General features: G+C 45.5%; 2 protein-coding genes across 7 annotated transcripts in view; both read left to right on the top strand.

Annotated features, from left to right (window-relative positions):
- The window catches only part of TEAD4 (TEA domain transcription factor 4), a 51,135-nt gene extending 46,338 nt beyond the window's left edge, over positions 1 to 4,797 (top strand). For all 3 annotated transcript variants that reach the window (XM_059838319.1, XM_059838322.1, XM_059838321.1), the window contains 3 exons: positions 241 to 381; positions 1,786 to 1,938; positions 4,557 to 4,797. In XM_059838319.1, coding sequence (XP_059694302.1) covers positions 241 to 381; positions 1,786 to 1,938; positions 4,557 to 4,670 — 408 coding nt within the window. In that variant the 3' untranslated portion in view covers positions 4,671 to 4,797. The remainder of the gene's footprint in view (positions 1 to 240; positions 382 to 1,785; positions 1,939 to 4,556) is intronic.
- Positions 4,798 to 11,725: 6,928 nt separating this feature from the next.
- The window catches only part of TSPAN9 (tetraspanin 9), a 168,722-nt gene continuing 166,373 nt past the window's right edge, over positions 11,726 to 14,074 (top strand). Inside the window, exon 1 of one of the 4 annotated variants that reach the window (XM_059838314.1) lies at positions 11,726 to 11,877. The gene's annotated coding sequence lies outside the window, so the exon portion shown is untranslated. The remainder of the gene's footprint in view (positions 11,878 to 14,074) is intronic. The other 3 variants (XM_059838315.1, XM_059838313.1, XM_059838312.1) reach the window with 3 other exon arrangements.

Raw genomic sequence — 14,074 nt, 5'->3', positions numbered from 1 at the left:
GGATATTCCACCAGATTTCCCCAATGTGTATGCAAACCCACATCATTTTTTGAAGTGGAAATAGGATTTTATTCAGTACTCTTCAGATTTCTCCTGCTTGCTCAATGCACATTGGTGTGCTTAAGGAGCTGGGGACAGTCCCAATACTTTACTATCCTGGCTATGCAAGGTAATGGTGAGAAAATGCCACAACCATTTATTGATAATAATCTGAATTTTTTTTGCTCTTCTTTTTGGCAGGCTGATTTGAATACCAATATTGAAGATGAATCCAGATCTTTCTATGGTGTTTCCAGCCAGTATGAGAGCCCAGAAAACATGGTCATTACCTGTTCCACCAAAGTGTGTTCCTTTGGAAAGCAGGTGGTAGAGAAAGTAGAGGTAAGGAATAGACATCTGATTGCAAGGTTCCCTCTTCAAGTATTTGCATCCTGCCTTTGTATCCCAAGGCAAAATGTATCTCATGCTTCTTGTCAGGGAGATGGATGCCATATATAGAAGATCACTCAGCCTCCAAAATGCTTGTCTTAGGATTTCACTGAAGATCTGCTAGCGTTTGCTACTTTTTCCTTAAATCTCAGTTTCTGAGGAGATGTAAATACGTATGACTCTTAGCTCTGCTGATTCCCTGGGGGTTTTTGGGAAGCAAAGGAAAGCTAGGGAACATAGATGTGTTTTGTAGTCCAGAAATATGAAAACATATAAGAAACACCTCACTCTCATCAGTGTTTTTAAACAGATAATTTATAGACTATAGCTATTAATTTGACTGTAATAATTTACACACTATAGCCTTACGGTTTTATTAGACCTAGAGCTTATACACTTACAGCTTGAGCAACAGCAAATAACTGAGTTATGCATAGAACTGGCATTGAAGAAATTATTTTTGATGCCACATTCAGCTGCTAAGAGAGCTGCTTTGACATGCCCCCTTGCTGCCCTCTTTCTCAAGGAACCTCAGGATGCAGAAGCATCTATGTGCAGAACACCAGCTGTTCTCATGTCAGCAGTCAGTTCAAGGCGCAACCTTCCCCAAAACCCATCCCCAGTCACATGATAGGCATGCCTGAAGTTGGGTTAAGTATTTGCAGAGGGATAGAGGGGCTAAAGGAAGGTGTCATGGTGCACATGAAAGAAGACCAAGCTTCTGGGGTGAAAGAGGTTTACAGGCTGTGAAATCATTAAGAGTCTGCTGTGAAATCATAGAAAATGGCCTCAGTTTCTCTTCAAAGGCAGATAAAATATACAGGAGCTAAGGTGTGAATGTAAGCAAAAAAATCCCCCTGTGTATCATTGGCCAGACTCTTTCCTAAGTGGTGGGCATAAATTCTATATTCTCTCACACAGAAACCAGAAGGCTTTAGTCTTTTTTAACTATAAAGCATCCTGAGCATAGTATTACTGTCATTACTTCCTGGTCTTGCTAAAGCAGTAGTTATTAACATTTTCAATTTGTTCACACCTAGTACTTTTCCAGTGGAGATGCAGACTGCAGTGTAGGTGTCAATTGGTCTGTTCCTCTTAGTTACCTTTCACAGTGCTTTAAGGGTTTGCTGCTCAGAAACTGGAACCCACCATTCTAAAGAAAACAAGAAATCCAAGCTAAAGAACTTGGAGGACTCAAGGGGACTGACCTTGAGTCAGTGCAAAGTACTGTGGTCACTGCTCATAAAATTATTTTCAAGAGCCACTGTAATTTTTCTGTTCTGAGTTCCTTTTTGTGGTAGTGTCACTGGTGTGCCAGCGTAGCCCCACGTGCCCCTTTTGCATTTTTCCCTGCAGACAGAGTATGCACGCTATGAGAACGGACACTACTCCTACCGCATCCACCGCTCCCCTCTCTGCGAATACATGATCAACTTCATCCATAAACTCAAGCACCTTCCTGAGAAGTACATGATGAACAGTGTGCTGGAGAACTTCACTATCTTACAGGTAGGGATTTCAGCTGTTTTCGTTGCGACTTGGCAACATGTAAGCACCATGCAGGAGTTCACTGTTGAGAGTCAAAGCAAATTTCCTTTTATAGCTCAGCATCTAATTGAACTTAATTTTTTTCATGTGTATTGCACTTCAAGACCATTTATGGAGCTCTAGAGATGGTAACTCATGCAGAGGAGCAGCAAAAGAATTTGAGAGACCTGGGTAAGAGAGAGACAAAAAGAAAAATAAAGGGAGAGCTCATGAGTCAGAGAAACAATGGAAGGGGAATAATGAAAAAGTCAGTGAAGGAATTGCTCATTCCACTATTTCACAAATATTGAGGTCCTTTCTGTGCCCTGGCCCTTTTTGCAAGATAAAAAAACACATAAGGGCGCTGTTGAGTGGATATAAAATTTTTCTGTGGGAAGAGTTCTTAACTGACCGTATTAGGGGGAAAAGAAAGTTGTTTCCTAGGACCATCTGGGACCTGTACAGAATATGGAGACATGTAAAGGAGTTGTGGGGAAACTTTGTGACACCTTCTGAATCACTGCAACCTCTAGAAAGGTCAGGATTACAAGGCTACAACAATTAGATTTCCATTAGCATTTTGTTATACTGGGAGCCTTTCCAGGCTCAGATGCAACCTAAATTTGGGAAGAGGGCAGACAGCTTAAGAGGTGGATTTTTCTAATGGACTGAATTCTGTGTTTACCTCTGTAAGAGGCATCACAGATCTTTGCCCAGAGAATGTGAGGCTGGGTAAGTAGAAGAAATGCTGGTGTCTGTATGAAAGACTGAAAATCAAAGTGGTTTTCATTCCATTCTCTGAAGATCTTTGATAACTGCAAGCCACTCCTTTCACTGCTCTGTGGCTCAGAGACATCAGCTAAAAAGGCAAGGTTACTAATATACGTCACAGGGCATTAAGTTTACTCTTTCATGCTTGTATTAAGATCTTAAACATCTGGAAAAAATGAGAAGTATAAATGCTGAGAGTTCTTTTAGATGAGCAAAAGTATGAGGGGGCAGAGACAGAGAGATGGAAGACCTACGTGCTGTAATCCATACTGGGAAACATTGCAGCTGCCTTCTGCATGTTTCATTCCTCAGTCAGGCCAGCATTTCCTATAAATTCTAAGGAAAAACCTGTCACATGGTTATACTTCCTTAGGGGCTTTATGTTTGGAGAAATCTCTTGTCCTTCCCTTATCTTCTGGCACTGCAGGCATGTCCCAGGTGGGTGCTGGCACACACTACCTTGCAGTGCTGTGCAAGATGTAAGTGCTGCTCCCTGAGCAGCAGCATGAGCATTTCCCACTCCCCACTGCAGAGATGAAAAGTGCATAATGTAAGGCATGTTGGTAGTCCTCAGTCCCCACTACCACCTTTGAGCCAAGCCTAATTATGTTTTTTTTCTAAACCCTTTTATAAGCTTAGAATACCCCTAATCCTATAAGCATCATTTATCTTGCTTGGCACATTTCTCTGGATCTAGATCTCCCAAGATTTCAGAGCCCATTTTTCAGAAAAGGGCCCAGTGCCTTAGCACACCTGGATGTGTATAACTCACCACATCTTGCAGAAGAAAGAACTTCAGCTGCAAATCTAATCATGAAGTAAGAAAAGAAAACAGACCAAAATCAGACTGCTAAAATTTTTATAGGAAAGTTTGAAAACAGCTATTTTTTTCCTATTTTCACTAGAACAGCTGGGCTCTGGTACAGTTCAAGCCTCCAGCTGGAATGGTTTTCTTCTGCAGTTGAGCTTGTGCTGCTGCTGATACAAATCTGTCTTCTCCAGCAGGAGAGAACTTTAGCTATGGCACAAACTCAGGTGACAAGAATGTGTAAAGCTGTGCAGTGACAGAGAGAGGGAAGCTGAGCTAGGAGTTCTGAGAGCAATATTTCTCTTGTCTCTGCCACCTAGTGCATGCTGCAGAAACTAGGACAACACTGCTCCTTCGCCATGCTGCTGACGGAGTCACGTTGTAGAGATGCTAAAGGGTCCTGAGGGGCCATAGAAAAAAAATGGGAAAAAAGGAGCTTCTGTAAGAATGCATGAGTGTAGCAGCCATCCTTCTCCCAACATCTACAGTGTATGGAATGGGAGGTGTAATGGAGTCAAATCTGTAAGTCTCCTTTAGTAGGAGTTATACTGTTTAATCCTCGTGTTCTGTGTCTACCATTGACAAGTAGGAGCAGATGAAGGAAAACAACTGTCTGTGGTTGTGATATATCAATATATGTGTGAGCAGGAGTGGGTGTGCCACAGGAGGGGGCCCCTCTATACCCAACAAACAGGGCAAGAAGAGCTTTTTCTTCAGAGTGAAACACTTTCACTCTGCTGAAAGGGGTGGGAAGTAGAGAACCTGCTTCCACTGATGTGAACACTGCTTGGTCACAGTGGACTTTTCCTCACAGTGAACTTTTCCTCATCTCCCTGTCTCTTCACTGCATTGTAGTTCTGGGAATGCAAAAGTGCTTTGGTTTGTGGGCCAAGCTGTGTATCAATCTTGCACTTCTCTGTTCTTTGTCTATTACTGACTTTCTGCTTTATGTTAAATGTGTTGGAATACATAAGCAGAGAAATAGCAGTTGCCATTTCACTTCTTCTCCTTTTCTGTCTAGGTTGTGACAAACAGGGACACACAGGAGACCTTGCTGTGCATAGCATATGTTTTTGAAGTATCAACTAGTGACCATGGTGCCCAACATCACATCTACCGGCTGGTGAAGGACTAGAGACTCTCTGCCCTGAGTTGTCCATGGAATGCATGTCTAAGAAAAAAGTCTGTGCTTGAACAACCCCTGCCCCCCCCAAACCAAACTGAAAAATAAACTGCAGATATTGTGTATTTTCAGAAAAGTACCTCTGAGCTGGTTTGTGATTGATAGAGTGAAGGTTCCATCTCCAGGTTTGTGCAAATGGGAAAAAGATTTGGAGCAAGGAGACAGGCAAATGACTGCTTTAGGGTCTCACCACAATCAGCATCCTGTGAAAAGCATTTCCCACAGTGCACATCCAGGGTATGATCACACACACAAAAGGAGCATATGCACCCGAGCATGCAGGTGGGGCAGTGGCAATGGCAGCAGCTTCCACAGCTCTGATCACATATGAACAGGTTGAAAATGTTCATGCTACACGTGGTCTGAATGTGTGCACTCATATACATTCATTTGAAAGCCAACACGTGCATAGACGTGTTACCATACATTTATATAGGTGTCAGTTAGGCATACACAGTCATGTGCCTGTGTGTAGAGGTTGCACATGCATCCTGCACAGCTGCCTGGCCACATCAGCAGCTGTGCAGTCACAGGCTCATTCAGCCTTGCTCTGTTAAAGGCTTGTTTCTTCTTCTCTCTCTTCCGTGCATGACAGTGAGAGACCAATCTTTCTTTTGCGTTTTAAATAAAATTATGCTTAGAAAATTGGGTATGTTAAATCATGTTGTCTTGCCCAGTAGATTTCCTGTATGTATCAAGTCTGATGACTTGGCAGACTAAAATAATTCTTGCTGCTTTTGCTTCTGTTCTCCCTGCACAGCTACCATTGCTAAGTGAGCCAGTCTGTTCTCTTGTGCACCAGCAAAATAATTGTTTACAGAGGTCAAATTATTCCACCTGTTAGTTTCAGACAGTGAGATGCACAAGTATTGCCCAGGATGTCGTTTGGTGAGCAAACTGGAGGAAAAGAATGAGAGGGAAGAGTGAAAACAGCTTAGCTTTCTGTGTTTCCAAGGCAATCAAACACAGCCTCTCTGCTTTACTTGTAAACTGATGTTGTCTATTCAGAGAGGAGTCACGAGAGGCAATAATCTTGGTCCTCACAATGCTGCTGATGTGGGGGAAAGATACAGCCATTCATGTTGCTCTGAGGGAAGAGGTGGTTTGCATGATGCTCTGGCAGCGGGTGAACAGGAAATTTATTGGGTGGCCAGGCAGAGTTGTGTGGCCTGGACAATCAATTTAATGTGGAAGGGGGACTAATTGACTTACTTCCTTATTAAGCAACTGCATGCCAGTTGATCTGTTGTAAGTGTAAAAGTGTGGGTTTCCATTTGCACGTGGGAGGTCCCTGACAGGGATGAGTCTTCACCAGGCAGATTCTGTGCTTTGAAGCATGGGAAGGAAAGGATAATGGTAAGGAGGATAGGAAATATGATGCCATGAAAGGGTAAGGAGGATGATGCCATGAAGTCAGAGCTGGAGAAGGATGGTTTGTTTTCTGTTATGAGAAAAGTGCTCCATATATTTTTCCCCCCCCAGTCTTGCAGACCCTGCATTCTCAGAGGCTACTTTTAAGGACCTTGCAGGGCTAGTGCTGTTAACCTTCTCTGTGCAGGAGCCAAAAGTGGATGGTCAAGAACAGAAAATTTGCTTGCACCTATTAAGCAAAATCTACACCAAGTTTCTGTTCTGCCTGCTCTCTCCAAGACAAAGAAATACCTTGAAGAATGAATTTCCAAACAGTAGTACACAGATGCCAACAGCTTTCCTTAAGATCTGCATGGCTGGTTACCAGAATCAGTCAAGCCTGGAGAAAGATGAGCCAAGTACTTAAAACACTTGAAAAAAAAGCATCTTGAAATACCTGCTGTTCTGTGCTGCTCATGAAAAATCCATGCAAGCACAGGCTGCCCTTGCCCATCCATTGGGTGTTATTGCTAATCCCAGCCAGGTGACCAAGCCACCCAGGACTGAATTAACTAAATCTCTGCAAACCAGGCAGCTCCTCCAGCTGGCCACATAGGCATGAATGGCACCAACTGTCTACAGTCCATTGGTGATGCATGCACCTGCCTGCTTCAGCCCTGTGCAATCTCCTTTCTGATCTTTGAACCATATGTGGAACAGACAACAAATCAAATAAAACCTCGCTAATAAGAAAAAAGACTGATCCTTGGGAAAAGTATTGTTGGCCAATGCAGACAACAATGTTTTGAAATGAAGCCTGTACAGAGAAAGGGCGGAGAAAGTCCCCAGCAGTGGAAAATTCCTTATGATGTGTATTAGTACTTTCCTGCAAGCATGAGCTTGGTGCCTTGCATGCGTTCACTGCTGTGTTACACCACAACAGCAGACCCTATGGAAGTCAGTCCCTGAAGAAGATGAGCCCTAGAAGTCCACTTAGTCCATTAGCTGATTATGAGTAAAACCACATTAAGCTAAGTTTTAAGATGTTATCAAGGCAGTAAACATGAACCAACAGGCTGAGGAACAGAGGAAATCATTGCACTGTTGATTTTGGACACTTATGCCGGGCTTATTTTCAACCTATACCAGTGGAAGATTCTTCTCTGGCAGTATTCCTTTCTGTGCTTGCTCTTGGAGTTCACAGCTCCCTGGTGTCAATAACCAGGGTCAGCAAGAGACACCTACCTGCCTTTGAAACTCAGTGGAGAGTGGAAAGAAAATTTGTGTGTCTGGGAGGGCTCACTTTTATGTAGGCCAGGAGATGAAGAAGATTTAGTAAAGCTAAGAGGCAAAAGAAGTACTGGAAATTGTGATTTGGACCGAAAGGCTTCTGTCCCCTTGCAGAATAGGTGAGATCCATGCAAAAATACTTCAAAGACTGGAAGGACTGTAGCTCTCTGTCCCCAAGGCTTCCTTTCTTGGAATTCCACCAGAAGAAACCAGACAGTGCATCTAACTACGAGCCAGCTGCAATTTTGCTAAAAATAAAGCAAAGCAAACACAAAATAGCAGCATATGTAAAAAAAAGCTTAGTTTCAAGAGGAGAGGCTAAATTGAGCTCTAAAGAACTGACAACAAATGAGAATATCAGAGTTTCTTACAAGTTTATTTTCTGTTGGGGCAGAAATACCAGAATTATTAACTTAAACCTGTAAGAACTTGCTGTAAAATGAAAGGACGAAATATTAAAAGCTGATTCCCCTGGTCACTTTACAGCCACAACACTGAAACCTAAGAAGGTAAATTGACAAAACAGAGATCTAAATTATCCATGTTTTCTTTATAACAAAGCACTCTAAAAGTTTCCATTTAACTGATTCCTGTTTTTTCTAATGTACATGCTTCAGATTATCAGCCCTAATTGGTGCAGCTACATCTGCTTGTGGAATCATGTCAAACTGAATTACTAAAATGATTCCACTTACTGATAGTCTTCTGAGATAAGACAGACCATGGGTTCTCTGAGCAACAGAGAACTAGGCAAGTCAGGAGCCCTCCTGTCATCTGCACTTCAAAGCAAAAAAGGAACACTTCAGGTAAGACAAGTTCATTTGGATTCATTCAAGTATCTGTGGTGAGGGGGTGGGAGCTTCTTAAGCTGACATTGCCAACAAAGAAAACATGTAGGTGGGCCTAGAGGCAAAGGTAGGGATTGAATTTAAATCTCTTTCTACTTCAATATCTGGACCCAAGGACCAGATGAAGGAGTTGAAGATCTTGTGTGGTTACAGCAAAGAATAAGAACTAATTCGGACAGGTGAGAACACCCTCAAACTTGCTCTAGAGCAGTTGAAGGGACAGGAAAACCACATGCTGAGCCTTCAAGAAGCTGCCAGGGGGTCATGCTGGTTCACCAATCCTGCGAGCAGAGTTTACATCAAAAACCAAGCAGGAAGGCAGCAGACAACTTGCTTGTAATGAAGTGGCAAGATCGGGGCTACTCTCTCTGAGGGAAGGCTAGCCAGAAGCTTAGGTTAAGCTCTGTCCATAACCTCAAAGACTGTGGTGCAGTCCCAATCCTCTTGGACACCAGATCCAGATCTACTACACTGGAAGCCATGTTTGCCTGCTGGTTCAGAAATTAGTCAAGACTCCAGATCTTGACTCCTCTCATTTAAGAGGCCATACAATTTTGGCCTCTTACAACATGAGCCATGAAAGTACTGGTGCTCATTCTGAGGAAAACTAAGACAGCATCTTTATAGAAAAGCACTCCCCTCATCTCCTTCAGGTGCAAAATACAGCAATTACAATGGAAAGAACATGAATATAAGCAAAGTTAGGAAGTCTAGATGGATGATCTCTTTCTGTCAAAAAGAGAAGCTAAGACTTTGATTTTCAATCTCCTTTATTTCCCCGCAGCACTCAGCTCTGTTGCCATATTATGATTTCATCTGAAATTGGTGGCTGGGACCAAAGGCACAGACTTGCTATTACAGTAGAGGGGGTACATCCTGTGAATTACACTGGAGAGCATCCTTTTCTAGATGCCTCAAATGCACCTATTCAAAGTTATTTTCAGAAGCTGCATGTCGCCTTCAGGTTTGCTGGTCATATGCTATGGATTCAGGTACACAGAATCACAAAACTAATAAGTTTGGAAAAGACCTTTGAGATTGTCAAGTTCAACCTATGACCTAACACCACTTTATCAACTAAAGCATGGCACTAAGTGCCACATCCATTTTTTTTAAACACCTCCAGGGACAGTGACTCCACCACCTCCCTGGACAGCCCATTCCAATGCTGAACCACTCTTTTTCTGAAAAACATTTTTCTAATGCCTAGCCTAAACTTCCCCTGGTGCAGCTTAAGACTGTGGCCTCTTGTCCTGTTGCTGGTTGCCTGGGAGAAGTTGCTGATGAGGTGCAACGCCTTCTGTTCCTCACTGTATGAGGAACAAGTGCCCCCACGTTAGATTCAGTTGCACATAGAAGATGGGTAGTTGAAGCTGGAACACAGGTCCAACAGACTACTTTCCTAAACTTGATGGCATCATTGAGAAGAGACCTGCAGATAAATGCATTTTCCGTGGTACAAAATGTATCTATAGTATCAGCCACTCCAGTCCTCAGTTTCACAGTCATCCTCAAGCTCTTGCCTAAATCATCAGGTTCATACTAAGCTCCCATATAGGTTTTTTTTTCCTGTGCACATTTTACCTTTTTTCCAAAGTAGACACAAAATGATGACTTGATTTCACATATTGATTTTTTACTTTGATTTGAACTATAGAAATCTCATATACCTGGGTATAAAGCTGCTTTGCTTATGCAACAGGTAAAGAACACAACATCATGCTGTCTCTTTCAGAGTGAACAACCAACCAACAATAACACCACCACCAAAAGTGTCAAATGTGTTCTCATTGTCTGCTGACTTCCTGTGCTGCTTCTCTTTCAGGAGGTTGTTGTTTATTTCCAAAGTTTAACTTACTAAAGATTGGCATCAATTCTGGAATGAAGATCCTTCAGTCCTGAGGTCTAATGGGATTTGCTGCATTTAGAGCTACAGCATCCAGGAGATGGACTCTTTTTGGAGCCTGCAACCAAAGAACCAAAAGAAGTGCTCTCCACAGATCTTTTTATCTCTTGATGCATTGCAAGATGTATTTCCTTCATTGCTTGCTTTAAGGTAAACACACAGCAACGTTTGTGTACTTCTGCAGTAAATAAATGACTAACACAGAGCTGCTGCACATGCTTCTCTTCTGGGAGGAAGAGAAACAAACATGCAGCAAATGACAGTTGTGTTGCTGGTAGCACTGCCACCAGGATGCTTTGAGTCTGTTGAACCAAGCAGTTTATAAAAATCCACTTAGGACATGATGGAAAGTACAAGAGAATATATTTGATGTGGACATCCCCTTGGACTGAGAAGTGTGACTGCAGCAGCAGTACCAGAGAAGGAAATGAGAATACACAGGGGATCTCAGAATGTGAAACAGATCTTCCTTCTGCAAAAGCATTTCTGGTAAAGCCTCAAGTTGCTCTTCATACACTGTAAAATACAGTTCCTCTCAGGAGGCCCATGTCCATAACTGCACTGCTCTCCTCTAGGCATCTCTGCCCCAGTTCTAGGTTTTTTCCTCAGCACATAACACTTTGCTTAGTGGTCCACGCCAAACCCCAGCTCCGTTAAAACAACTTGAGAGAGTCTTTTGCTGGACAGAGTGTTTGAAATTTACTTTATTCAGGTTTTTTTGCACTTCCATTGACACCCAGAGGAACGCAGGTGGGGATTTTCCATATGATGTCAGAAGAGCTCCCTTATGGCCCTGTCTCTTACAGCACCACAGATAAGAATCATTAAGATTGGAAAAGATGTCCAAGAGTCCAGCCATAAACCCAGGACTGCTGTGTCCACCACTAAAACAAGTTTCTGAGCACCATATATGCTCATTTTTTGAATACTTCCATGAATGGTGACTCCATCACTTCCCTGAGCAACCTGTTCCAATGTTTGAACACACTTTCAGTGAAGAAATATTTTCTAATATCCAATCTAAACCTCACCTGACACAGTTTGATGCTGTGTGTCCTCGCGTCCTATCACTTGTTACCTGGGAGAAGAGACCGACCCACATCTGTCTACAACTCCTGCTGCGACCGCAGCAAGTTCAGAGAAGCACTCAGACACGCTCTCCCCCTGAGCTAGAAGCCATAACAACACATTGGCAGTCGTGGTGGGCTTCGGACCACCGAGCATCTCCACCGAGCCCAGGTTTGCTGTTCGCAGCGGCGGTCAGGGTGCACTCCGGGCCGCCTGCGGGCACGGGCACCACCCCTGCCTCCCTGAGCCCGGAGGGGACGTCCAGCCGCAGGTCCCTCGGGGCAGGGGCAGATGAGAGGGGAAGGTCGGTGCCCCCCGCCCCGGCGGGAGGGTTCGCCGGGGGATGCTCCTGGCGCCCACCCCAGGGGTTTCTCGGAGGGTCCCGCGGGCGGCAGAGGGAGCGGGGCGGGCTTCAGGCAGAGCTCTGCCGAAGCGGCTCCGGCGGCGCAGACGGAGCGGGGGGGGGGGGGTGCGCTGGAGGAGCGGGCCGGCAGCGCTCCCTCCCTCCATCCCTCCCTTCCCTCCTCCGCGGGGCTGGAGCCTCCCCTGGGCAGCGCCCCCAGCTCCTCCCCGCTCGGTAACGCCGGTCCGAGCCCCTCCTCCCGTTTCCGCTGGCAGGAGCTGGGGCCGTGTCCTGCCCTACCTCCGCCGCTCCCCCAGCACTCGGCCCCATCCGGCCCGGCCCAGGGACGCGCGGGTGAGACCCGGCGCCGCGGGGGGCGAGGGGCGGCGGGGACCTGCGGGCCATTCCCGGCCCTGGGAGAGGGGAGGGGGCAGGAGCGGGACGGCCCGGGGCGGGGGTGCCGGGGGCTGCCCGTCACGGGGGTCGCGGGATGCCGGCCCGGCCGCCGGAGATGCTGGGGAGCGGCGGGGTCCCGGCGGGATGGGGATGCGGGAGAGGTGCGGGTGGCTCGTAGGGGTGAGGAGTGTTTGCTGAAAACAATAACCCCCCACCCCCTCCTCCGGTGCCTGTGTGATTTTTGCGGAAACAGGAAAGTTAGTTCAGAGGGATGAGACGAGCCCAGCGGCGTCTGCGTGCGCGGTCCTGCTCTCGGCCGGGGAGCCCGCGGTGCCCATCCCGCACGGGAGCGGATGGCTTGGGCTGGGGATAGATTTGTCCCCGACGCCGGGGAGAGCACCCTGGGACAGCGCTGCTGGCCGGCGGGGGCTGCCTCTGCTGTGGCCTTGCGCACCCCCGAGGTGCGGCGGGCAGCCGTGAGGGGCTGGGAGCGCGCCGGGCGCCCGTGAGGGGCGGGAGGCTGCGCCCGGCCGCGATGGGAGCGAGCCCGCCGGGGGCTGACAGCTCCGCTCGGCAGCCGCCCGCGGACGTGGTGCCAGCGGTTTCTGCCTTCCCTCTTCTTATGTAAAACTTTACTCTAGCGTGGCCTTTTCCTCTTGGAGCTTTTGGAAACTTTTCTTGCTGTATCTTGGGATATCCGCCTGTCAGTGTGCTCCTGGTGGGAGCTCTGTGAGGTTTGCCTCTCGGGAGGGCCTTCAGCTCCAGGGATTTCTGATGGGCAGGGGAGGACCTGAGGTGTGGGGATGCTGTGCTGTGTTAAGGAAAAATTAGACTGCAAGGGTGAGCTTCATTATTCTCTACTTAGGCCTTCTATCAACTCTTTTGTTCTGTGCTTTTACACTGTGTAGTTCTGTGGTTGAAACCACAGGAATGGGGCACCTGATTTTCCTACCTGACCGCACTGAACTCACTTTAAGACTTGGGCATAAGTCACCTGGGATTTGTCCGAGTAGAAGTTAAATATTCTCTAGAGCAGCCATGAGAGTCAAATCACAGAGTTTGTTTGGGCTCTTGGCCCATTCCTAGATGGGCCTAAACGTTGCCTATGGAAGCCAAAACTTAACGTGTTCCTGTAACAAAGTTGTTAGTAACAGCTGCCACTAATTGTTTTAATGGTGTGTTTGTTAAGTTTTGTAGCCAGGGTGTATAATTGCAAAGGACAGCAGCCACTGAAGTGTGCATTCGTATGAGTTGTGTTGGCATGGAATGTGGGGCCAAAGTTAGCACTCCATAACTTTTAGAATGTGAAAAGATAAATTGTCAATGTGATGTTGAGAATACCGGGGGGAAAAAAATCTGTCCTTGCAGTTTTATGTCCTTTGCTTCCATTTTACATTTTTCCTGAGCTCCAAGTATGAAAACTGATGGAGCTAATATAGCTTCTGCCTCCAGATCTTTTCCTTTCATATTTTTAGACCTGTGATGATCAAATTGCAAATCCTACAGAAAGAGCCTTTTCTGTAACAGGGCTGTAAGACTTGTGGCACGCTTGGTTTTGAGTACTTGCACTTTCTTTAAACCTAATTCTCATTAATAAAGCTGCATAAGAAGACCTTGGGGTCAGAATATAACAAATGCAATGTCATTTGCATTGTTCAGGCAAAACTCTGAAGTTAGAATGACCCTGTTCATCTCTGTTGGGCACGATAGAGGGTTAACTGGGAGTGTCAGTGTTATCTTAGCTATTTTGGTTATTTTAGCAGAAAGTAGCTATCAGAGATGCATATCCCACAGTCTTTGCTTTCTGTGCTATTTTAAGTTATTTTCTTCCAAAGCATGCCAAACCTCAGCCTGTCCATGAGGGTATTTCCATCACAACTGTGTATTTTTAGTGTTTAACCCCTGTCTCCCCAAAGACACAAACTAAAAACTGCAATAGAAAAGTGAAACACAGGAAGAGCACAGATTAAAATAGCAAACCAACACTGAGGCGGCAGCACTGACTGGAGGAGTTACTTTCACATTTGTGTCACAAGTGAAACTAACAAGTTTTCGCTAAAGAATCCAAGATTTTGTCTTGGTGTTACTCTGAGAGAGCTGGAGCAGAAGTGGCTGCTTATGTTAGAAGCAGTATGTTAATATTCCCCAGATACTT

This window comes from Haemorhous mexicanus, chromosome 2, assembly GCF_027477595.1.
Source record: "Haemorhous mexicanus isolate bHaeMex1 chromosome 2, bHaeMex1.pri, whole genome shotgun sequence".
Classification (NCBI taxonomy): domain Eukaryota; kingdom Metazoa; phylum Chordata; class Aves; order Passeriformes; family Fringillidae; genus Haemorhous; species Haemorhous mexicanus.
Note: the sequence above shows the minus strand (reverse complement) of the source record. Positions and strands in the feature narration are given on the sequence as shown.